We start from the raw sequence: 23093 nt of genomic DNA on the forward strand, positions 1-23093 counted from the left end.
TATTTTACAAGAATTGATAATAAAATAAATACTAAAACCTTTGCCAGCTGGTCACCCCAAAGCGAAGTACGCCAAACTTCCGGCAGGTGGCGCCACGCGCAGCGCAACCAACTTCACGTCCAGCTGTCATTTCTTTCTCTTTTTCGCCTCCACCGACGAGTTGCGGTCGCTAGATTTGTAAATTACTACAAAAAAGTGAGTAAATCAGCAGTGGCCGCCACTAAAACTGGTTAAAAAGCAAGCTAATTGTGTCCCTTACCTTTCAGACCATTAAAATGGAGAACGACGCCGGTGAGAATGTTGATCTGTACGTGCCCCGCAAATGGTAAGTGAAACACGTGTTCCCCGCGCAATTAGCCGTACGGATTACTGACCAGCCGATACCCTTCCCTGCAGCTCGGCGTCCAACAGGATCATCCATGCCAAGGACCACGCCTCCGTGCAGCTGACCATCGTGGATGTGGACCCCGAGACCGGTCGCCAGACCGACGGTTCCAAGACCTACGCCATCTGCGGCGAGATCCGTCGCATGGGCGAGTCCGACGACTGCATCGTGCGTCTGGCCAAGAAGGACGGCATCATTACCAAGTGAGTTTGTGCTACAATCCCCGGTACGGACATCCACTAATCGCCCCCTTTTCGCATTGCAGGAACTTCTAAGCGTGGCGTACCCATAGCTAGATTTTGATTTGGTAATAAAGCGATTTCCCTTTGTAATTTTACGTATAACGTTCGCAATTGTGTTATTTACTTCTGGCATTTTTCGGTGGCAGTTCAAACCGGGATTAGCTTAAAGCAAAGAATAATTAATGATTGCTTAGTGTGTGTAGCAATTATCCTGTTCTCAAATCGGAATTTTCAGCAATTTTTTAAGAATTTACGGATGTTTTTAAGAAGCAATTAATTTGCATAAGCTCACCCATAGAAATACTAGTGTTCTATATTCAAAACAGCATATGCTTTGTACTACTATTATAAAGGAACAGCAAACCTTAGGCAAAACACCAAATTATTGCGCCTGAGCCAAAAAAAAAACGAAAGCATATTAAATTAAGGCCAATAAAATACAGTCTATTTTAAATGAAATCTTATTGGTAGACATGGAATATAAAACAACCAGCTGCAAGAGAAGTTATATGTTCTAAATAATATTCCAATCCTCTATAAACAGAATATATAACTTCGTCCGAAAAAAGTATAAACAAAACTTAAATTTTTTTGCCCAGTATGACCATTAGTCAAAACAGATAGTTCCTTTGTGTTTACGAATTTTCGAGATATCGATGTAATCGATAGTGCAATCGATGCTTGGCCATCTCTAGTTCAACAAACGCGGTCACACTGCAAGTTCGGAGCTCGAGTGATTTTCATCGCGTCGCGAAACGAAAAAGTTATATATATATATCTTAAATTTGCGAGGAATAACAACCATTTACCCATTCCTGGGGGCCAAAAGTGACGGTGCTGTTGTAGTTGTAGTAGTTTAGGGCACAAGCAGTCGGTTGTTACAACAACAACAACACGAAAACGGAATCCAATTGGAAACGGGAACTGCGCGTCCTTTAAAATATGTGACAAAGAACAACAAAGAGGCAACAAATTATTAAGCAACTTGCTCAGTTACAAGAATATATAAATGTGATGCAATAGCATAGCCATTTCCACACAGAAGCCACAGCAACTTTGACAGTATTAGGCAGACTTCGTAACTAGCATATTTCCGCAAACAGTACATGGTGAGTAGTTCCTTACCTTATAGAGCATTACGTATCTACTAATGTACATGTGCATGTATGTATGTATGTACATTCATGTGCACCCCAAACAAAAGCATAATAATCCCCTTACTTTTCGCCGAGTTTTCCATTCTCGCGTTGTCGCGTGCTGAATTCCTGACTCACTAACGAGCGGTTCCAGGTGCACGGTCCTCAGTGATAATCATAATCATAATGGCAAAAAAACCCACTTCTAATTACATTAGCTGAAAAATACTTCGGTCTTAGAAGTTATTTTCGCAATTGGCATTGATTACTTTTGAATTGTTTTTGCTGTATCTGAAAAAAAGCCGTGCCTCAAAATATTCAATAATATATTACAATCTATATCGTTGCCAAAAATCAAACCTATAACCGCCAATAACAATATAAATAAATAGGGGCGGACAATTGCTTACATAAAACCTTGACATTTAAAGGTGTGCTGCTTTTGCCCCACTGTGCGCCGCCCACTTTCCGCCCGGTGCACTTGCACCCAAATTGCACTCAATTTGCACCGGGCACCTTTCTCTCTCCTCCGCTCTCCTCGCCCCATGCTCTCTGCCGCGTCATTCGCCATTAGTAACGGCTTTCAAACATTCAAACACACTGACATGTCGCACACACACACACAACAAATACACACAAACACAAAAGCCCACCTCCAGTCAGCCAAATTTGTTTTTGTTTTTGCCTCGACGCTCTCTTTGTTGTTATTGCTCTCCCATATGATTTTTATCATACTTAGACACAGAAAAAAAGAAGCAACTAAACTGAACTTATCTACGTGTCCGCAAATAAATATCTTCTGTCTGTTGACTTGCACTCAAAAGTTGATTGGCGAGTACAGGGAACCCTTGCTTTCAATGACAAACGGTCAGCAGGAGACGGGTTCTTTATGACTAAGAATTAAGGCACCGAATTCGCGAAATAAAAGTCTCTGATAAATTCGCTGTGATATCAAAAGTACCTTAAATCAAAAGAACGATAAGCACGACGAGATTTGTTGTTAAAACTACGTTTTAACTTTTAATAAAGTTTTTTCTCAATTGAAATCAAAATGTAAGCTGTCAAGAATTCGCTGCGATATTTGCACCCAAAATAGAAAAAAAGTGATAAGCAATTTTTAAAGTTTTTGAATAATATATGGTTATGTTTTCATACATAGCATTTATTTAGGAACATTTTATTCCATTTAAATCCATTTCACTGTGTTTCCCTTTGAGATCTCCGTGTCTTTTCACTTCTCCAATTGACACACGCAATGCCGAAGCATTTCGTTTAAAAGTGATTCAATCAGTTTAATTGATCGCACTCGTGTGTGCACTTTTAGGCACCCCAAGTACTTGAATAAGTAAAATATGTCTTATATATGTAAATATCTTTTTGTTTACACTCATGATTTGTCTGCAACGCTCGCAATTTTCCCAGGTCAGTGCAAACGGTCAATTTCCGCGCACTTCTTTGCCTACATATGTACATATGTACATTAAATCGCTTACATCGATTACACGATTTGCTTTTCCAAGTTGCGATGACACGCGCTCAAAGGCAAACTTTTGAGGCAAGGCATCTGCCCAGGTAATCTAGGCAAATATCGAATGCAAGTGTATTCAGGTAATTCCGTATTCCGCATAAACGGAAGCGTCGCCTTTTGGGTGGAAAAGCTGAGGAGACGCAGTAGAAGGAATTCGGTTTGTTTGTAGGTTAAATTCTGAGCTAAATTCATTAACCTTTTTCAAGGACTTTGGCGGCTCAAGCGCCTTAACAACTACGTCTTGGGATTTTCAAATGCTAGATGCTATATTGAATTCATTTCTAAGGCTCTCAAAGGCATGCAATAAACCTAGTACAATTTCCATGGGGATATCAATGGATTCTAAACGTCCTTTCAGTATCACAATTGACCACGTTTAAAGCCATAAATAATATATTTATATAATACGGCTGCTTAGCTTTCTTTTCCCGTCGAGAGGATTTCCTACTCTAGTTTTATTTTCTCTGGACTTTGGGGCTTAAATATTCATTTGTGACACACATTCGGCAATCGAGTTTATGGCTAACATCAGCGCTTCTCTTTCAGCTTACGCTTAGCACAACTTAGTGGGCCACAGTTTGCACTCATATTCCCCCAATAGGGCTCCAAAAAACGTAGCGCTCAAATGGATACTTTGTAAGTACGTAGAAACAGGTGTTTGTTTCTTGCCCCAAAAACCATTAAAAACGCATGACTTGTTTATTTAGTACGTAATCTGCATGGGAATGTTGTTTTATAGTAGTTTCCAGTTTTGCTCGCTGATTTATTACAGTTGTGGATAAACAATTATATATCTAATTGCAAAATCGATTGAGCTGAAATATTTATCTTCCCTGATTTAATGGCTACGTCAATTCTGGGATAAGCGTAATATCCGAATTAATTATGCAATTACGCCGAATGTGCAAGCATTAAAAAATCGTTGGTCATTATGGCGTTTTAGTTGTCTCATTTTGCTGTATTTTTAAATTATGCCATTATTTCGTCACAATGCGCCAAGTTTTGAATCAAATTTGCAGATAAAGGTCAGCAGCACTTACGTTTCATTTAATCATTGTGTTATATCTATAATTACTTTGAAAACAACAATAGTGATGATAGGAAACCCAAGTTCTGTGACATCATCATTAACTACTACTAATGTTTTCAGGGGTGATAAGAAATTTGAGGGCGTCGTTGTGGTCAATTATCAAACTTAACAAGTATCTTTGGGTAAATCGAGTTTGAACGTATCATTTCGCTCTTGCGAAACTCAATTGTTTACTTGCAACTGATTGCAATAGGCTATTTGCTCTGCACATGAATCACAATGCAATTAAAACCAACTTTAGTGTTATTTACAAGTGAGTCACGCCCATCATAGCTCAAAAGATAGTAGTTAATCATGCTTTTTAAGGTGGTAAAAATTTAATTGCCATGGGAAAATAATTGGGGAAAATGGCTTTCATATTTATACTATAATATCAGAATCTCAACCGCATATAAGCTGACAATATTGGTTATAGTCTACGTTTAACTGGCTTCAAACCGGTTGATTACCGGCTACTTTTATATAAACTAGAAGATACATATATGAAATTGCTTGTTTGTTTTGAGGACTTAATTTGTCGTGGCTTTCCAAAAAATTGTTTGCAGAATATTCATTCACTCCATTATAGACTCGATTAGCAGCTCGAAAGTTGCACGTTTCATGGGATCGAATAATGCCAGTGAGATTATTTCGTTTTCCCTTTAATGAACGCTAATGACGTCTAAATGGAAATTAATTGAGTTATGTGCGGCGAACTAGTGTGGCAAACTTTTTGGCTCAGCCGACCGCTTTCCAGTTAATTTGAAGGTCGTGAGCTGGCATTTCGAGTATTCCTCGGTCATTTGATCAATTTATTATCAATCAATTCAACGAGACGCCTCACGTAGGCCGAAAAGAGCATTTAAAATTCAAATATTCTTTGGCTCGTGTCGCAGTTGTGCAATCTTCAGTACGCCTAACCTTTGAATACAAGTAGATATTGGCTATCTCAAGGAATTAGCCGCTCCTTCCTTCCTTCCGGCCAAATTACAGGCCCAAAACTTTCCTCTCAGCCAAATGGGTATCATTATTCGTTCAGCGCTTCTCAAGCACTTACTATAATTTTGTTTATGGGCGTAACGGACACGCCACTTCCATATACATTCCGTACTTTATACTTTATACTTAATACTTCATACTCATGGACTCGTGGAAGTCGCAGCATTTAGCTGTTTATAAAATATTCTATCACTTATACGTACGAGCGCCTTAGAAGCGTAATCAAATTAAAATTACCATGCATTATTTGAGGCACAATTATGGGCACGGGCGAGCCAAATGGCGTGCACTCCAAACCAACGTACTCTAAAAGGGGCTAGACTAGTCACGGAAAAAAAAACAAAAACATGGGGAGTACCTGCTTATAAAGACTGTCGTCGTGACGTGATCAACATTATGTGTTTGCACTCTCGGTACGTGTAAATAAAACACGGCAAGCCCACAACTTCTGCCCAGCGTTCGTTCAACCAAGGGCCCCGAGCTCTTGGGATCTATAGTTATATATCTATATCTATATCTATATATATTTCTATTCGAGTCTCTCCGGAGAGCTGCACAGATTCGAAAACCTGTTGAAAAGCACTCAGCTGCGGACGTAGGAAAACTAGTTTCGCCCATTGAGCGCTTTTTGCCTTTCTTTTTGTGGAATAAAAGTTGTTTAGGTGCCTAGGTGCAGGGGAGTCACACTTTTGATTGGACTGCATGGGTGGGTTGAAAAGTTCCTCTACTAACAAGAAATATTTATATTCTTATAACCATAAGCATATTATATATTTAACATTTAATTGTTGACTAACAACTATAAATTCTAGCACGCACAACTAAGTGTTTTGCACTTGAAGTTAATAGCTATTAACCCAGCGACTTGTTTGCTTAATTATACTTCCATTTCTGCTGCAATCGCTATTTTTAAAAATAATTAATGCCTTCCTGCATCCGAGCTTACTTGGCCACTGATAAGCCATTATGCAATTCGAATATTCGAACGCAGGGCATTCTTAATTGTTCAAAGAGATAGGCTGCTAGTCTGCTATATGTTACATGCGAATTAAATTTATTTCCATTTCCAAAAAACTGGCATGGATATAAAAAACGGCGAGAAGTTCGCCTGTTTGTTTATGGATACATTTATTAAGCCAAAGCGGACGAGCCGCCGCCGACTCGTGATGGAAATTAATTGCCGACTTGCTGGTGGGTTAATAAAGAAAAAGAATTCGAGTACGCGCAGCACTCGAAAAGCCACTCAAAAGTGCGAGTGGAAGAGAACCGGAGAGCCGGAGACCCACATTGAGTGGCATATGGACTCACGAGCAGGCGAGGATCGCCCGTAGATGTACTCACTTCAGTCTGAATACTTTGCGAGTCGGGCGCTGATCGTTCGGATCGTATCTGCTAACTAATCGCATATGTGCACTGGCTGGCACTCATAAATATATCGCGTATTCTGTTTACTTTCTAGTGCTATTTTCGTTACAATAAAACAGAAGATAGTGCTGCCCCAAAAAAAAAAAAAGATATAAACGCAAAACTATTGGATATGTCCGCTGCGCGCCTGCATTTTCCGGTTTCACATGATCGTCTGTGCCACAAATGAAACCGAAAGCGAAGCGCAGAAAATTGAATTTATTACAATGGTGGGTGACTCTAATCGGACCAACTGGGCATTGGAATTACGTGTATCTCAATATTTCCGCTCTAATAAACTTTCGCTGGCAACGCACTTTGACCAAATAAAACCAAATTCAGGCTATGCAGGCAGTTTCTTATCATAGAAATATTCTAATTTAATTTCAGCAACGCAGTTGCTATGACTAGTAAAATAAATTATAGCATCTAGTCAAGTTTGTTACCTGTGAATTGCCAAAGTAATCATGATATACTTCTTGAACTATAGAAGTATCTTATCAACAAACTGAACGAATACAGTGTGTTTATATAGTCAATTCATCACTATCAAATTAAGACAAATTATACAAACTTCTAGGAGCATGAATCATCCGATTTGTATTCCCTATAAACTACAATTCCTTTAGCACTTTCTCGATAAACTTCTCTTCCTGTGCAAAAGCTCCACGTTCCATTTGAAATTTGAAAAAAGTCTCGCTCAGTTGGCTTTGTCTTTGACTTTTGACTGGCTTTATCTTATCGCCAGTTTGTCGCCGTCAGCAAAAAGCTAAACTAATACACTCGACTAAAATGGGGAAAAAAAACACCATCCAAATGGGTGTGCAAATGCATAACCTTAACACCTTATTTATGGTTTGTTAGCCGGCTCATTTTATTATTAGTTTTCGGCCTTAAATGGATTTTCCAATATGGCAACACATGATTTATGAAGATATTTCTGTCGACAAATTTCTGGTTTCCGCTTTCGTTTGGTCTTAACTAAATGGAAAATCCACAATTTTTGGAACGAAAGTAACCCTTTTGGTTTGCTTTCTGCGCGTTGAGCAACAGCTCGAAAAATAAATTTATTATAGAGCCCAGATAAACATTTTAATATCTGTTGTTTATGTATTTGGCATTTGCTTTTCCCAATTACCTATAAACACTTTTTCCGCCGAAATAGGAGCACTTAATAGAGAGAGGAGCTTTTCTAAGAAAAAGTTCTTATCAATGATAAAAAACACACTTGCGCTCAGTCGAAACGAGCAAATATATTGGCTGTGACGGACACAACGACCTCATAAACATTAAAAACAAATTTAGCAATTAGCGCAAAAAAGGTTTTTAAGCATCGCAGTGTAATTAATATGCCAGTTAATAGGTAATAATTGTCGGTACGCCCTTCCTTTGCTACCCCTTCCCCTCCATCAATTTGCGGCCATTCATCAATGGGTTTTGACCACAGCAAGAAGAGCATTTCAATTGGCTAATATAGAACGACAGCTCAATGGAATTGCAGCTTGTGGCCTGTCCCGATGTTGGATCGGTTTTATTTTCGTACTTCATTGTGTTATATCGTGGGTGTCAAGTTGCTGGCAGGCATTATTATCGATGCCCCAGTCTCTCGCCATTTCAGATGTCCCTGTGTGCTGTTTGATTGATGGACGGACGGCTGGGCTGTGCCGGCTTAGAATCGTTGCTGGCATAATAATGCCAAGTGCCAGCGGGCCCAGTTAGCCCCTTGAATCCTCCTCCGTGTGCCATCAGCACCCTGGGTGGCTGTCAGTTGTGTGTTTGTGGTTGGAAGGGGTTGAACCATATTCCATTAACGTATTTGTTCTAAGTATAGTGTATAGCTAAGATCGAAGATAGTATATGGGTCAGATATTATTTAATTAAATGAATCGTAGTTAGTTTCTTTTGTTCTTAAATATAGATCATTATTCCTATTCATAAGAACCGCTTAAATCGGCTGGTAGAACACAAAACGCATAGTTATGCCAGCTAGTTGTCAATCTATTTTGTTGTTCGATTTATATTTCATTTGTGCATGCTCAGTGGGTCCCAGAAAGTTAACCACTGGAGGTGTAGAGAGAGTACCCCTAATGCCACCATTGCCCTGCGTCGGCTGTGCAAACATTTGCATTTGCTTTTAGAGCCAGCGAGCAGCCGTCCAGACATCAGAATTCAATGTTTATTTAAATGACAACTTTTGGCCCCACGTTTGGCGGGTATCTTGCTGTTAGATGTTTGTTGGTTTGCCCAGCTTGCCCAGCCGAGCTATCGATTTGCGCAGCCCTGATGTATTAATTAAGATGTCTGTTCGCTCTATTTGCAGTTGATTTAGCATAGGATGCTGCCCAGCCTGGATACCTTAATGCGTTGCTCGAAGCGAGTTCTGCAATCGCCGCTGGAGGCGGCGGCCAGCCAGATGCGGAATGGGCACAGCAAGTCGGCCGCCGGGGGCATCTACGGCCCCTTCACGCCGGACAACGATCTCAGCTGCTCCGGACGGGGCGATTGCGTCAACAACACCTGCGTCTGCGACATTCGGTACGCGGGCAACGAGTGCGACATCTTCAATCTGCCCTACTACGCCGGCATCTCCACCGTCTTCTACGTGGTGGCCCTCGTCTCGGTCATCCAGCTGCTCATCTGCATCGTGGCCGAGTATCAGCGGCTGAAGCAGCCCTCCGTACTCCGCGCCTGTCGCATCACCACCCAGAAACTGCTCTACTTCATGGTCTTTGTGGCGGCCTCGTTGCGAGGTGCCTACTTCACCACACCCGTGAGTAATCCCAATCCCGCTTCGATCGGATCGTTTGATTTCATAAATCTCCTTGCATTTCAGCTGGATCTGCAGCCACAATGGGCCGTCACCCTGATGTCCGCCTACTATCCATTGCTCATGACCTGCGCCTCGCTGATTGTGTGCATGTGGGCCGAGGTGAGTCGACGATTAGCTAGATATTTAAAAAGGGATTTCGGTTAGTAGTGTACTTTTGAAAATGAAATCTTAATGGTATCAATTACGATCGTAGGCCAAAGATAAGATTGTAAACTAGTTAACGTTATTATCTGCAAATATTACATAATAATACCTCTTCAATTGCATCCAATATCTGTTGACCAGTAATACTATACGAAAGCAAGCACTGCACTATTTCATTTTATTCTCATCCCTAAGCGCCTTTTAAACTTTAGATACAGATAACGTATCTGCGGGGCTACAAACTCTTATAAATTTCGGTGATAAGTTAGAGCTTATAGGCAGTATTTCAAGTCACGAGTCCACCACTAACTTTAATAGTAATCAGCTCCAAAATGGCGATTGAACGGCCGCCTGACGTAGTCGTATTGGATCGCACCCGAACCCTGAGAACTTACAGTACTGGGATGTGAATTCCATTATCGAGTACCAAAGTGCGTCCAAGTGTACTTGCCATATTTCGTATCTAACGAATGCGCGATAACGAGTCGAGTGCAATTGTACCGCAACTCGAGCCAATTTTATTGTGTTTCGCAGACGTATCTTGGGGCCTCCCGATAGGCTGGCACAATTAATTAAGCTGGGTGGCGAGTGTACATACGTATATTAGCACTTGATCTGGAATATAAATAGTAACTGCGGGCGACTTTTAGGGGTAACCAAATCGGCGTGGGTACTCATTCACATTTGCTACGTTCGCCATTGCAGATCTTTCACCTGCGCGACATCCGCTGGGAGAAGTCGCAGTTCCTGTCGAAGAGCTTCCTCGGCTTCGTGGCCTTCAACTTCTTTCTGTACAGCCTGTTTGGCATCGAGGTCTTCAACTCGCTGATCAACGCAGAGCGTCGCGACTACGCCCACATCTTCAACGGATGCTACGCAGTATTACTCCTGATCGTGGTGGTCTTCTTCCTCATCTACGGCGTGGAGGTGTTCTTCAAGCTGCGCGGCGGCTTCGTCTACGACCAGACGGGCAAGATTCTCGGTCCCAGCGAGGCGATTGTGAATGCCTCGCAGTTGCATCAGTCGCGATTCGGACTGCTGTTTCAGGCCGTGATGCTAATCGTGATTGTGGGCTTTCTGACTTCCGAAACATTGGGCGACTTCTGGAAGACCAAGTGAGTAGAGGCTTTTAATTAGTTTTACAGCTGCCAATTTGACAAAAAGCTTTTCATTTTGCCACTCAAAAGGGTTCCAGTTAACTCGCGCAACTGGCATGACATCATTTTTCGCATCGCCGAGATCGGTGTGGCTCTCTGGTTTCCCTGCTGCCTTTGGAACTCGATGGCTCCTGAACAGCTCTGGATTCTGAATCCTCGCAAGCTTCTATCCCGCCAAATCGATCCGTCGATACCCACTCTTAATGCGGAGACCAACAAGCTGTCGCCCGAGGAGGGCCAATCGTTTTTAACCAAGAAGGATTGCTGGATCTGCTATGACAGCGATAAGCCAGAGCCCCTCATCCAGCCCTGCCGCTGCACTGGCGACGTTAGCTCGGTGCACCACGAGTGTCTCAAGCGCTGGCTGGTGGAGAGCTGCAGCAATTCGGAGGCCCAGTTGTCGTGCAAGGTCTGCGGACATCCCTACGAGATCGAGAAGTCCAAAAAGTAAGTGTTATTTGCAAATGGGTCACCGCGACATAGCTATCAGCTAGACCATTTAATGATAAGAACTGCTATAAATGATGGTAAATAACTGATAACACCCCACTCTATTACAGACTCGAATGGGACAAGGGCTTCACCATTCAACACTGGTCCAAGACGGTTATATTGATCACCTTGATGTGCGTAACCGGGGCCACCGCCTGGGTGGTGATCCAAATGTACGTCGATCCGCTGGTGCGCGTGATGACAGTGGGCATCGCCGTGCTCATTGGCTACGTGTGCGTCAAGTGTCTGGGCGAGAACACCGTGGTGGCCTATCAGCGGGCCAAAGTCAGCTCGATCAACATCGTGACCAGCTCGGAGATGGAGAAGCTGCACACCATTTGCGAGGAGGTCAGCGCCAGCACCTCCGCAGAGGCGGTTCGCGCGGGAGCTGCGTCCTAAGAGGCTACCACACACATCAGTTGAACCTACAGACATTACATTACTTACTTACTTACCTAGTTTAGCATGCGTTTTGCACAGGTTTTGCTCAATGCTCAATTATTAGTTTACACATCACACGTGAGGTGGGTCCTAGCACCCGCCTCCCTATCCTCAACCGTGTACATAGGTTTAAATCTCTAGCGAGTAGGCAGAAGAGTAGCGAAAAGCGTTTCGATTAGCGAGTCAATTTCGTCTCTCAAATTATCATGCAATTTCCAGAAGCAAAGTGTATTACAAGAAGCCAAATATTACGTAGAATAAGTGTAGGTCAGTATCAATTGCGAAAGCGAAAACGAAACGGAAACAGAAACGAGAACATCCTGAGATTATGATTATGAACGCGTTGCCAAGTAGCCTGAAGAGCGAAGAAGCGAGAAGATAGTGCTTCGATGCGCCAGTGAGCCAGTCCCCCATGAGTCAGCTGCTCTATAGTTTATAGTTTTCTTTTATTTACAACTAATTTATGAAAGCATTTCGACTTCCTCCATTTCATTATCGGTTTCATCCATGGATGCAAACAAGAAGCAAGCAAAACACGAGTACTTGGCGAATATTAAATTAAGCAAACATGTTTTTAATTTGTATTTGATTGAAATACGTTTCTTATTACCCTTTAAGTTTACTCCTTAAGAAACTGATTTGTATAAGCTGCGCCCATATATACATACACACGAACATATATAATATATATATATATAAATTTTATTGTAGCTACTACACAAAATTTGTCAAAGCAAAGAAAAACAAAACAAAATCCACAAAAGGAAAGAATCCAACATATAATTTAAGTTACCATACAATTTTTGTGATAAAACTAACAAATAAAATACAATTTATAAAACTCAAGCTACCAAGTAAAAGTGTTTTTTAATGAGTGGTAAAATCTTGTTTACCATTGTTGTATCCCCACCAGTAAGAATGCATTTCAAGTTGTTTTCGTTTAAGCCTAAACTTTATTTTACACTTATTTACTACAAAATTTATGTATTCATAGAGCTGCTTAGTATGCGTAATAAAAGCCATGTCAAGTTATGAGTAACTTTTTTGCAGCATTAAAGCAGAATATGTTTTCCTACGCTTGTAATTTAAAAAGATCAACAACAAAAGAGGTTAACCCAAATCGCATAGCGAAAATGCCAGTCGTAACAATCGCAGTGTTAATTTAAATTCACAAAGTATAAGATCCAAGCTGGAGCCAGCCATGCACTTACTGATAAACAACTACTGTGCGTGCACGCAATAAATATTTTTTAATATTTAAACAATGGCTCCAACACGTGGTTAATAAACTAGAGAAATTTTGTAGATTACACTGAATTATCCTAAATTTAGACTTAGTTCTTCAGCTTTGGCGACGCTTTGCCTGGTTCAAGCTAAAATTAGAAACAATTCAACTAGTAAGTCCAGAGTTTTTGCTAACGGGGTTTGAGATGGTTGGTTTGGGTGTCTGTGGATGGGAGCAGTTGGTGGAGCACAGGCTTAAGTGACGACGGCCGATCGCTTGTCACGATTCTTTCCACGTGTTATGGAACGTGCCTTGAATGCAGCAGCGTTCACAAGGTGCTGCAAAAGCAACAAATAAATATATTAATACTTGAAGCCAATGTTACCACATTTCAATCAACTTACCCGCTCCAGCTTGGACGGCTTGACCTTGGCGTTGCCATTGATGCCTGTGTTCGTGGGTCGTGGTCCCAGCTGGAAAATGTCGCGGATGAACTCGTTCTCCTGCAGCTGCGAGGTCATCCCGGGACCCATGACAGTGCACATGGCCGAATACTGATGATGGATGGACCAGGAATCTAGTGTCAGCGACTCGGTACCGAAACGAATGCTAATCTCCGGGGAAATGTCCTCCTGCAACAAGATGAAAAAACTTTTAGATCAAACTAGGCTTCGAGCAAATGTTCTAATCTTATTTCGTACGATTTTGAAATGTATCACTATTAGTTTCTCTTTCAGCTAAACCAGACCAAATTTCTCGTTTAAAACACAGATAGAAAAATAATAAAAAAAAGTTTTGGCCAACTAGCTTTGTAGATTTCTTATAACTTTTTATCAAGATGATGCTATCAACCTATCAGCACGACTATGTCCCGCCCAATGCCAAACGGTACGAGTTCCTAACGCGGCCCAGGGGCGCCGACGCTCACAGTGGTCCGCAGGTCAAGGAGTGCGAGTGCGTCGACGAGTCCAAGATCGTGATGCCACCGAACGCGTCCAAAGACTGTGGCGGCGTCGAGTGGACGGGCATAGCGCCAATGGGAAAGCTGGTGGATCCGCGTATCATACCCACCCAGCTGACGCAGGACCAGGTGGACAAGATGGCCTTTTCGGCGGAGACAGATTGCTTTAAGCTGCAGCCCAACCGCTTTCTGAAGATCTTGCGTACAGTCTACCCGGATCTGTATGAACGCCTGAAGGTCATGCCCAAGGAAGAGCTGAGCCGCAGGCTGGAGACCAACCGTATGAACACCACCTATCAGATTGATTACTGTGACATGAACGAGTACCCGGAGGGTATTTACGAGAGCCTAAAGACGGAGGACGAGTCCAAGAACGCCAGCAAGCTAATGAGCGAACGTGGGCCCTGTAACGAGTTCCGCTCGAACGTGATGAACGAACTGGAGCGGGAGGCGTCCGCTGGCTACGAGATTTCTAGCGACGAATGCCAAAAGAACTACAAGCCATTCAAGACCAGCTTCTCGGACTCTTCGCAGACCATTGAATCCGGCAGCAATTCGCACTGGAACTCCGCCCCAACCACATACCGGAAGGTGCCGACCTTCAGCGAGTACATGGACTCGATAAGTCGCAACGGCTGCGTCATCATGCGCAACAAGTTGCACGATCACTCCAAGTGCTTGGCCAAGTACTGCAAGCACGAGCTCAAGTTCACTTGCAATGACATGAAGTAATCGTCCGAATTCTAGTGCATCTCGTGCAAATCTTCAACTCACCTCTAGGTATCGCAGCACATCACGGAAGGTGGCACGCTGGGCCTTGCGATCGCGCTTGGCGCGGTACTTGTGCGAATCCGTGGCCAGCTGCTTGACGGCCTCCGACAACTCAGCGATGTCATCTTCCAGGAAATCCTCCTCGTGAGCACGGCCCGACTCCAGAATCAAAGCAATGGTCTCGCCAGCGGCCATGCGGACGTCCAAGTGTGTAGATTGCAAAAGACCCAAGAACTTCTTAATAGACCTGCAAATTGTAGTTTAAAAAATTATAGCAATGGTTTGATGTGTGCAATTTCTTAAACTTACGGAAACATGTTTTGGCCAGTGGTCATCAGCGAAACAAAATCCCCCGAAGGTATAAGTGTTAGTAGAAGCCCCCAGGCGTTCAAAGCCTCCGCATGGAAAGTCCCAGCCTCGGCGGTGACGGATACCGGTGTCTTGTCGTCGCCACGCAAATAACTGCCTGCGAAGATGGCCTCGAAGCCCTGCATCAAGTGTACCAACTCCCCAACATCCTCGCAGCCCAGGAAGCTCAACAATCCCACAGCTGTGCAGCACTTGGCACGGGCATCGAAGCCCACGGACTTGTCCTGAACAGTGTTCAACAGGAATTGATTCATCGCCTTGGAGATGCCCTCATCCCCGCCCATTTGGAGCACCAGCAGGGGCGCGAGTCGTGCGCCCCACACCTGCTCCTGGCCCTTGCCCCGACGGATGCTCTTCTCCACGAAGTCCATCAGGGTCATCTTGCGGTCCTCCACGAAGTCCGGCATGTAGCGGTGCATGAGCAGTTCGCAAATCGCTTGCAGGGCCTGCACACGTGTCTGGGCCGACTTCTCGGTGGCCTGTTCCAGGGCCTTCTCGAACTTCTCCTCGAAACGCTCATTGGCCAGCTCGTCGGTGGCCTCCGAGGATGCGACTTCGGACACATGTGAGTAAACGCTCACATTGTCAAAGGACTCGTCCTCAGAATTGGAGTCATTGGTGCGGCCTGAAAAATAATTAATTTCGGTAATTAATAAGGCTTTTTTGTAGTTTAATGGAGTTGGTATTAGTAACAGAGGTATTTTGCGATAGTCAGCGAGTTTTTCAAGCATAGTTCATAAATATTTATTATGCTAATGCGACCTGTAAGCATTTTTAAACAGCTTTCGTTTTGAACAATATGCTTAATTGCACATTTTAGGCATTCAAGGAACCCATTGGAATGTAAGCTAAGCATTTTGCAAATGGAAACCCAGTGAATACAAATGTAATGATTATTCTATTTACAGAACCCCATTTGTATTCCTTGTTAAATGGAGTAAAATGTTGGGACCACCCTCATGCAAGTGCCAACATTTCCCCTCAGTGACTGTCAAACCAGCGGAAAAGAGGCATCAAGTTTTGTCATCTTCGAGCAGCTTTTCATTCAATTGCTTGTGTGCTCAGATGGGGAAATGTATGTGTACTGAAATTAGAAATTCAATTACACGCTTTGCCACACAGCAATGACCTTCAAGACAAACAGCTCGGGAGCCGCCAATGTTGTGCAACAAGTTTTCTATCCATCTTTCGATGTTTCACTTTGTTTGCTGGCCAACTGCGTCGAAGAAAACCCGTCGTAGAGCACAACTTTCATTGTGGCGATTTCCCAGTGCCTGTTTTCAGTTTTCTATTTGGGGCAAGGTAGTTTCCGCCTCGTTTTTTTTTTTTTTTTTGCCTTTCACAAAAGCTGCGAGCGAACTACAAACACAAAAGCATGCGGTAACTGCGGGCTAGAAAAACGAATCAAAAGTAGTGGAAAACAGCTGGTTTTGCTTGAAAGTTGTTTGGATTAGATTCGGGCGAGTAAACCATCTGTGTTTTGAGAGCGACTAATGCATAACACAAAGTTGCATAAGTTTTTAGGTCACCGATGAGGTACTTAGATGCGAGGAAAGTTCCCCGAAGAGCCACAGCTTCCGCGTCTTTATTTTTAAACTTAAAATTTGTGAATAATTGTATGATGAGCCTATAAATACCCCTTCGGATTTTTAGTTATATAAATAACATAGGTGCAGCTTGAATAATAACTAAGCATAACAGAGCACTTAAATAGAATGCATAATTTGATACGCCCTACGAAAAAATACCCACTGATACCCTGCCTGAGGTATTCGGTTATAGGCGTGATTCTGATAAGCTGGCATTGAGCGTACACATATACATATATGTATAAGTCTGTATATATGTATCCACGAACAAGTATATTTATATTTACATACAGTTGCGCTCAACATAGAAACAACGCAGAAATTTAAAACCTTCTTTGGTGAAATGCAGTTAATTAACTTTACATAATTTGGAATTTTTGCGGAAATTACTGTGGTTTTATTGTTATTATTTCGAGCACAGCTGCATATATATATGTATACGATTGTGTATATATATTTAGTTAACCGCTGATTACTTGTTGTTGCGCAGCCAGCTGAGCGCGTGAAGCTTTTGGTGCCAGCACAGCAACAAAACGAAAATAATTATTTCATTTCGAGGGTATTGCCAAACAGGTTGTAGGCAGCGAAGCTTCCTTCGTTTGGAAGCCAACGAAATACACCAAATAGTGCACGGTACTCATTAGTCAGTGCATGACTAATGCAAAGGTCAAACGAAAAGCAGCTGTGAAAATTCATCTACACTCATCGGCTTTTTTGGGGATTTACTATTAAATGTATTGTTCAGAGGTGCGATCTAATTCGTTTATTTTGTAAAAACCAAGAAAAACATTAGGTTAATGTAACTCATTTTCAGCCTATGAAGTCAATTGCTTCAGCTGGAAGTTCACAATCGTATCTTATAGATATTTTATACGCATTTGGATTCGTTGAACCTCGCATTTTCTTCCTGTGCACACCCACACACTCGCTTTTCTTTGTGACTCACCTCTGCCTGCTGCGGATTTTTTGTTGCGTCGCGGCATGTTGCTGTTGTTTTTGCGTCGTTCAGGTATTTTGCTGTTTGAACTCGAAGACGACGTTTTGGTTTCTATTGTTTGGCCTACTGTTTCAAACACAAAAAAAAACAGATGCTTTGTAGCCGAGTGTCCTTTTCCTGTTCTGGGTCCTCCGAAGGTGGAGAACAGACGGCGAAGTCTACAACACGGCGAAAATGTCTACACTTTCGTTGCTTTGGCGGCAACTACTGAAACGCACGTGTTCGTTCCGATTTATTGATTTTGATGCTCTAGGTTAGGAAATTAAATTGCGTTCTTGAGCCGAGCCGTCAGTTTTTTAATCTTTGTCTTTCTAACTCGAAAAGTTGCCGATCAGGACGCACCTATGCAAAAACTTTGGTGCTTCCAATTTTTGGCAATTCTACACGACTGTCTTTGCCGTTTGCAATTGTTCAACTCCGATCGCGATTCGTGCGGCCGTATCTTAAATATAGTCTGCTGATTCTGATGGCTCTGCTGCTTGGCGTTGATAATACAAAAATGTCGTACTCCCGTCGTCGTTGCAGCAAATTTCATGTTTAATCGCAATGCGTTCACTTTTCTCCGCGCTGGCAGACACTCCCACTCCGCCCTCGGTTCGCAGTTATTGTGAAATTGAATCGAATGCGCTGTCTTTCGATCTCTGGTGCTTCGATTTTGCTATTTCCGATTCGGCCAGTGACGGCGCTTCGCGGACTTTACGTTGGCAGCTTTCGGAAAGCTCTAAAAATAATGCAAATAATTAAGCACTTAATTCGATTGCTGATTTTTACGAAATGAAAAAGTGAGTGACCATATGCGCAAACGGTGGAAAATACCATGAATAGCGGTACATTCCATGGAAGATGGAAGTCTGTGCTCACGATAGTTGACTTTCGATGGCTATTCTTTATAAATAAATTTAATTATAATTATTTATAATTAAATGTGGCTGAAAATAAATAAAACCAAATATTCTTATTTTATAAAGGTATTAATTGGTCCTATAATAAATATAAATTTATAATTTAATTTATGCACAAATAAACTGTTTATTTCATTGTTTAAACCGCGATATTCGCGCTCCCAAAAATGTCATCTCAAAGCTGCACCTGTATCGATACATTCGTTGCAGACCTGCGCCACCCGCACACATGCACACCTACACATTCACACGTACGCGCTCAGTGATTTGCAGAGAGAGTTTTCTGGTTTTTGTTTAGTTTTATTTGATTGCAACTCGATTGGAACGCCAGCGGCTGGCGCAGCACACATCAATTCCACAGCGAGGTCGATAAGAACGGGGGCCAAACTAAGAAAAAGCTCCAGCCGACTCGATTCGATTCGAAGCTCAGAAGATTGGACTTCAGAACTCGAACTTTGGCACCACAACAGCGCATCCACGAACGTCGCACCCAAAAATTCATGAATGCCCAGCAGCGGATTGGGACTCGGATTCGGAATCGGAATCAATAGCGAACGACAACAACGAAAGGGGGAGCCGAAAGTGGGGTTTGCAACACCGCGGATTGCACACAATAATTAGGTAATTTGTAAGCGACGTTCACCTGGACAAGGTGAACTTGGTACCGCCTCTATATGGCAGCCATCGTACCTGTGTATCTTATCGATCGAGTGCCCTGGCTAATCGCGGGATAATCTTGCAGGTATGGCGGCTATTGAGGAGCGTTTCCAGGCGGCTGTTAATGTGATAAAGGGCCTGCCCAAAAATGGCCCCTACCAGCCCAGCACCAGCATGATGCTCAAGTTCTACGGGCTGTTCAAACAGGCCACCGAGGGTAGACCAGATGTGGACAAGAAGCCCGGCTTCTGGGACATCGTGGGCAAAGCCAAGTGGCAGGCATGGAACGACAACCGTCACCTGACCAAGGAGGAGGCCATGCAGCGGTACGTGGAGAGCCTGCAGGAGATCATCGAGACCATGTCGTTCACGGAGAACGTGCAGAACTTTGTGGGCAGCCTCGATAATCTGGGAAACATCAGCCTGGACGAACTGGAGCTGGTCTCGCCCGGCATGAAGGAACTGGCCGAGTCGCATCCCAACTCGCCGTTCCACTCGCGCACCAACAGTCCCCAGCACGGCTCCAGCTGCAATGGCGAGTCGGAGCCGGAGGCTCAGGCCACCAGCACCGCACCGCTGGCCGCGTCCGAAACGATAAAGGAGAATGGCCACAGTTCGCCGCCACTGACGAATGGCTACGGACCTAAGCCAACCGCAAGCTACACACAAAACGACACGCACAACTTTACGAGCAACAGCAGCGTGGCCATCGTGGAGCCCTCGGATGATGAGTACGACGATCCCTACGATCTTAGCCACGAGCTGACCCAGGCGATTGCCCAGAACACGGACCTGCTGCGCCAAATCCAGGCGGCCATCACGCGGATGAACAGCGATGTGGGAGCAGTGCAGCAGCGCGTTCGCGGCCTGGAGCAGTCGCTCAACGAACTGCGCAGCGGTCAAAAGGTAGCGAAGGGAACGGTGGCGCAGCCACGATCACTGCCCGCCTGGTGGCCCTTCAGGAACATCTCCCCGCTCTGGTTTGCCGTCCTCATCCTGTGGCCTTTCCTGGTGAGACGGTTCGCGCGGATGCTCCAGTCCACTCCTCAGCGCAGGCACTGACGCAGGAAAGCTATACTTGCGGAGGGCGGAACATGTGGTAGTTAAATTGTAAGTACAACGCAACTAGACAAAGGCATACGTTATCATTCCCGCTTGAAATCGAGTTGCTCGTTTATATTTGAGGGGTATTCCCGCAGTCAAGAGAATTCAAGAGCATGGGGAACCTGTTTCGTAGCGAAAGCTTTTACATCATACATTATTTTGTTCATGTTTGCATTTCATTAACATATTCAAGGGAACGATCTCTATGCAAACTCAGATTGTGGAATATCTTTGAGTATTTGGGCAAGGGAAAGTGCTCAAGCATCCACTGTTTAAACTAATTATCAGCAGTGTTTCCAATCAATAGTTTAAATGAATGGTCACTATCACAGTATATACTGTTTGTATCGCCAAAGTTAATCGTATGTAACCCTCTTCCTTTCCAGTTATCTTCGGTTACGGGCACGAGCTTGGTCTTCAGCTTTCTTCTGTCCTAGAAAGCGCTTCAGTTATTGTACAGAGTTGGCCTTATTTATACCTTTCTTACCCCATGGTTATCCAGTTGCAATATCTTTATCCCCTTTTGTACAAGTCTATATGTATATTGTATGTATATTTATTTCGTACACACAAATCGCGACCTTTTTGTCACATTCCCCATCTGATTTAGTTTGTAAGTCGAATGTTTTGGCACTTTTGTCCAGCAGAAGGCGAGTTTTAGCAACCTGAAAGCGCCGATCTACTGAAAATACGGTTGTAAGCGTATACTTTATTGTGCATTATTTGTTGTTAATTATAATTTTTGTAATAAAGCAAAAAAGTGAGAGAGCACGCTTGTCATCCATTAGGGCTGTGGAGTGATCCGCAGGTAACTCTTTCCGGAGGGCAGCTCAATGGTTTCGATGCCATCAGGAAAGAGCTTAGGAACATCTTCGGCTTTGACGGTGGGCAAGACCATGCACTTGCCGCCCTGTTTCCAATCCGCCGGCGTGGCCACGCTCTTCGTCTGGGTCAACTGGAGCGAGTCGATCACTCGAAGGATTTCACTGCAAGGGGATAAAGTAATTTGTCGGATTAATCGACGTTGAAATCGTTCCTATTTAACTTTCATCGCAATAGGCAAGGTTAGTACTTAGTTTTCAGCAATAATACTTCATTAAATAATTATCTGCTAATGTGATTAAGTGCACGATTGCTTGCTAAAGAGCATTACAGCTTTATAGATAGTGATGCATGCTAGAGTACCCACTCGAAGTTGCGTCCAGTGGTGGCAGGATACAGGATGGACAGGCGAAGCTTCTTCTTGTCGTCCACCACGAAAACGGCGCGACAAGTGAGGGGAATGCCCTCGGCATTGATCTCGTCCTTGTCCAGCATATTAAACTTGAGCGCCAGTTCCCTCTTGTCGTCCGCAATGATGGGATAGGCAAAGGAGCTCAGCTCTGCGAACAGAAACGCCAATTAGAAGCGATTCCTGCGCAGAAATCAGTGACCAAACCCACTGCCAAAGCTCTTGATGTCCTCGATCCAGCCCTTGTGCGACTCCACGTTGTCGCAGGACAGGGCAATCGGCTTGACTCCACGCCTTTGGAATTCCGGAACCAATGCCGCCACCCGCGCCAGTTCCGTGGTGCAAACCGGCGTGTAATCCGCCGGATGGGAGAACAGAATGGCCCAGCTGTCCTGCATCCAGTCGTAGAAATCGATATGTCCCTCGCTGGTTTCAGCCGTAAAGTTTGGGAACTGATCGCCAATGTTTAAAGCCTTTCCGGACATGGTGGATATTTGAAAAAATCAAGATACGAATTCCAAGCTTTTTGGATAAATGCGAAACAAAATTTGCCGCAAAATGCAAATCAGCTGACTGGGCTAGGGTGCCCGTTACTTTTATAAGATCAGCAACCAGGGATGCAAATATAAAACGAACTAGTTCTCGTAGATGAAGATGTTAAAAAAAGGCTGCTAGTGTGCATTTAATTTGCAATCATTTCCTTTCAGTGTTTTAAATCTTACGTATTTTCTTTGACACAAACCAACAAGTGATTCATATATTTTTGAATATATGAGCTTATAAAGTGAGCCAGTAACCGAACTACTTACACTTGCTTGCATCCCTGGCCATTACACACACACACACATACACACTTTATCACACATACGCGAAGTGTAAACACAAAAAAAAGCTGAGAATTTCTTGCATTTATTTGTTTGAATCGCGCAAAGTGGACACAACCATGACAGACCTCAGCATCAGTGGCCAGCAGGTGCTGCCCCCGCCAGCATGCACACCACCGGAACCCTTCCGCATCACAACGAACGCCCCGCACCAGATGAACGATGCCAGTTTGACGCCAGGACGCAAGAAGCTCCAGAAGTGGCTGGGACGAGTCCTGCGCATCGTGATTACGGACGGACGCGTGCTGGTGGGATTCTTCAACTGCACGGATCGGGACGCCAACATTGTGCTGTCCATGTGCGCCGAGTACTTGGTGGAGGGCCAGGAGCCGCGCCTGCTGGGCAACGTCATGGTTCCCGGCCAGCACATAGTCTCCCTAAGCATCGACGAGCCGGATCCGCAGTCCAGCCTGCTGGTGCAATAGTGCATAGTGATCTTCAATATGTGTTTTCAATAAAAATAAAAAAACTAGCCGGGTCGCTATTTGAAATTTAAGTACGTTAAATTTTCATTATTGGATGGGGTTACAGCAACCCCGTCTCACTACACCCCTGCATCAATCAGCTGTTTGATAA

At 43.6% G+C, this 23093-nt stretch overlaps 7 protein-coding genes and 1 long non-coding RNA gene across 11 annotated transcripts; 6 read left to right on the plus strand and 2 right to left on the minus strand.

Moving 5' to 3' along the window:
• The first annotated feature begins 86 nt into the window (after positions 1–86).
• Positions 87–733, plus strand: LOC117144902 (40S ribosomal protein S21). 2 transcript variants are annotated; one of them, XM_033310346.1, is made up of 4 exons: positions 87–195; positions 267–325; positions 397–588; positions 651–733. In XM_033310346.1, the coding sequence occupies exons 2-4, from the start codon at positions 276–278 to the stop codon at positions 658–660; spliced, it is 252 nt and encodes an 83-aa protein (XP_033166237.1). In that variant the 5' UTR covers positions 87–195; positions 267–275; the 3' UTR covers positions 661–733. The 2 variants fall into 2 exon arrangements, with proteins under 2 accessions (XP_033166237.1, XP_033166229.1); XM_033310338.1 differs by having other exon boundaries at positions 128–199.
• Positions 734–1326: 593 nt separating this feature from the next.
• On the plus strand, positions 1327–12565 carry LOC117144816. Of its 3 annotated transcripts, XM_033310205.1 has the most exons (7): positions 1327–1736; positions 3838–3927; positions 9084–9533; positions 9597–9692; positions 10443–10852; positions 10925–11341; positions 11455–12565. In XM_033310205.1, the coding sequence occupies exons 3-7, from the start codon at positions 9099–9101 to the stop codon at positions 11783–11785; spliced, it is 1689 nt and encodes a 562-aa protein (XP_033166096.1). In that variant the 5' UTR covers positions 1327–1736; positions 3838–3927; positions 9084–9098; the 3' UTR covers positions 11786–12565. The 3 variants fall into 3 exon arrangements, with proteins under 3 accessions (XP_033166096.1, XP_033166088.1, XP_033166103.1); XM_033310197.1 differs by lacking the exon at positions 3838–3927; XM_033310212.1 differs by lacking the exons at positions 1327–1736; positions 3838–3927 and adding an exon at positions 6723–6993.
• A 196-nt stretch (positions 12566–12761) lies between these two features.
• Positions 12762–18529, minus strand: LOC117144855 (interferon-related developmental regulator 1). Its single transcript, XM_033310261.1, has 5 exons — positions 17689–18529; positions 15094–15778; positions 14788–15031; positions 13457–13684; positions 12762–13390 (listed from the first exon to the last, which is right to left on the minus strand). Exons 1-5 carry the CDS (start codon positions 17723–17725, stop codon positions 13307–13309), a joined length of 1278 nt encoding a protein of 425 aa, XP_033166152.1. The 5' UTR covers positions 17726–18529; the 3' UTR covers positions 12762–13306.
• Positions 13808–15079, plus strand: LOC117144882. Its single transcript, XM_033310297.1, has one exon. The coding sequence runs from the start codon at positions 13891–13893 to the stop codon at positions 14743–14745; it is 855 nt and encodes a 284-aa protein (XP_033166188.1). The 5' UTR covers positions 13808–13890; the 3' UTR covers positions 14746–15079.
• Positions 15774–16294, plus strand: LOC117144913. Its single transcript, XR_004459676.1, has 2 exons — positions 15774–15996; positions 16062–16294. It is a non-coding gene; the product is annotated as an uncharacterized LOC117144913 (long non-coding RNA).
• A 339-nt stretch (positions 18530–18868) lies between the features above and the next one.
• On the plus strand, positions 18869–21168 carry LOC117144873 (acyl-CoA-binding domain-containing protein 5). Its single transcript, XM_033310285.1, has 3 exons — positions 18869–19262; positions 19384–20408; positions 20789–21168. The coding sequence occupies exon 2, from the start codon at positions 19386–19388 to the stop codon at positions 20358–20360; it is 975 nt and encodes a 324-aa protein (XP_033166176.1). The 5' UTR covers positions 18869–19262; positions 19384–19385; the 3' UTR covers positions 20361–20408; positions 20789–21168.
• LOC117144887 (peroxiredoxin-6) lies at positions 21092–22214 on the minus strand. The gene is made up of 3 exons (XM_033310312.1): positions 21845–22214; positions 21592–21784; positions 21092–21388 (listed from the first exon to the last, which is right to left on the minus strand). Exons 1-3 carry the CDS (start codon positions 22116–22118, stop codon positions 21187–21189), a joined length of 669 nt encoding a protein of 222 aa, XP_033166203.1. The 5' UTR covers positions 22119–22214; the 3' UTR covers positions 21092–21186.
• A 168-nt stretch (positions 22215–22382) lies between these two features.
• LOC117144895 (N-alpha-acetyltransferase 38, NatC auxiliary subunit) lies at positions 22383–23013 on the plus strand. Its single transcript, XM_033310325.1, has one exon. The coding sequence runs from the start codon at positions 22577–22579 to the stop codon at positions 22940–22942; it is 366 nt and encodes a 121-aa protein (XP_033166216.1). The 5' UTR covers positions 22383–22576; the 3' UTR covers positions 22943–23013.
• Positions 23014–23093: the final 80 nt, after the last annotated feature.

Source organism: Drosophila mauritiana, chromosome 2L (assembly GCF_004382145.1).
Source record: "Drosophila mauritiana strain mau12 chromosome 2L, ASM438214v1, whole genome shotgun sequence".
NCBI lineage: Eukaryota > Metazoa > Arthropoda > Insecta > Diptera > Drosophilidae > Drosophila > Drosophila mauritiana.

Coding starts and splice junctions, on each gene's coding strand:
- LOC117144887 (XM_033310312.1), bottom strand. CDS start 22,118: ATGTCCGGAAAGGCTTTAAACATTGGCGATCAGTTCCCAAACTTTACG. Junction 21,785..21,844: donor GGACATCAAGAGCTTTGGCA/GTGGGTTTGGTC, acceptor TTCTGTTCGCAG/AGCTGAGCTCCTTTGCCTAT. Junction 21,389..21,591: donor ACCACTGGACGCAACTTCGA/GTGGGTACTCTA, acceptor ATCCCCTTGCAG/TGAAATCCTTCGAGTGATCG.
- LOC117144882 (XM_033310297.1), top strand. CDS start 13,891: ATGATGCTATCAACCTATCAGCACGACTATGTCCCGCCCAATGCCAAA.
- LOC117144816 (XM_033310205.1), top strand. CDS start 9,099: ATGCTGCCCAGCCTGGATACCTTAATGCGTTGCTCGAAGCGAGTTCTG. Junction 10,853..10,924: donor GGCGACTTCTGGAAGACCAA/GTGAGTAGAGGC, acceptor GCCACTCAAAAG/GGTTCCAGTTAACTCGCGCA. Junction 11,342..11,454: donor GAGATCGAGAAGTCCAAAAA/GTAAGTGTTATT, acceptor ACTCTATTACAG/ACTCGAATGGGACAAGGGCT.
- LOC117144855 (XM_033310261.1), bottom strand. CDS start 17,725: ATGCCGCGACGCAACAAAAAATCCGCAGCAGGCAGAG. Junction 15,779..17,688: donor AAAATCCGCAGCAGGCAGAG/GTGAGTCACAAA, acceptor ATTATTTTTCAG/GCCGCACCAATGACTCCAAT. Junction 13,685..14,787: donor ATGTGCTGCGATACCTAGAG/GTGAGTTGAAGA, acceptor ATCTTGTTGCAG/GAGGACATTTCCCCGGAGAT.
- LOC117144895 (XM_033310325.1), top strand. CDS start 22,577: ATGACAGACCTCAGCATCAGTGGCCAGCAGGTGCTGCCCCCGCCAGCA.
- LOC117144873 (XM_033310285.1), top strand. CDS start 19,386: ATGGCGGCTATTGAGGAGCGTTTCCAGGCGGCTGTTAATGTGATAAAG.
- LOC117144902 (XM_033310346.1), top strand. CDS start 276: ATGGAGAACGACGCCGGTGAGAATGTTGATCTGTACGTGCCCCGCAAA. Junction 326..396: donor CTGTACGTGCCCCGCAAATG/GTAAGTGAAACA, acceptor CCTTCCCTGCAG/CTCGGCGTCCAACAGGATCA.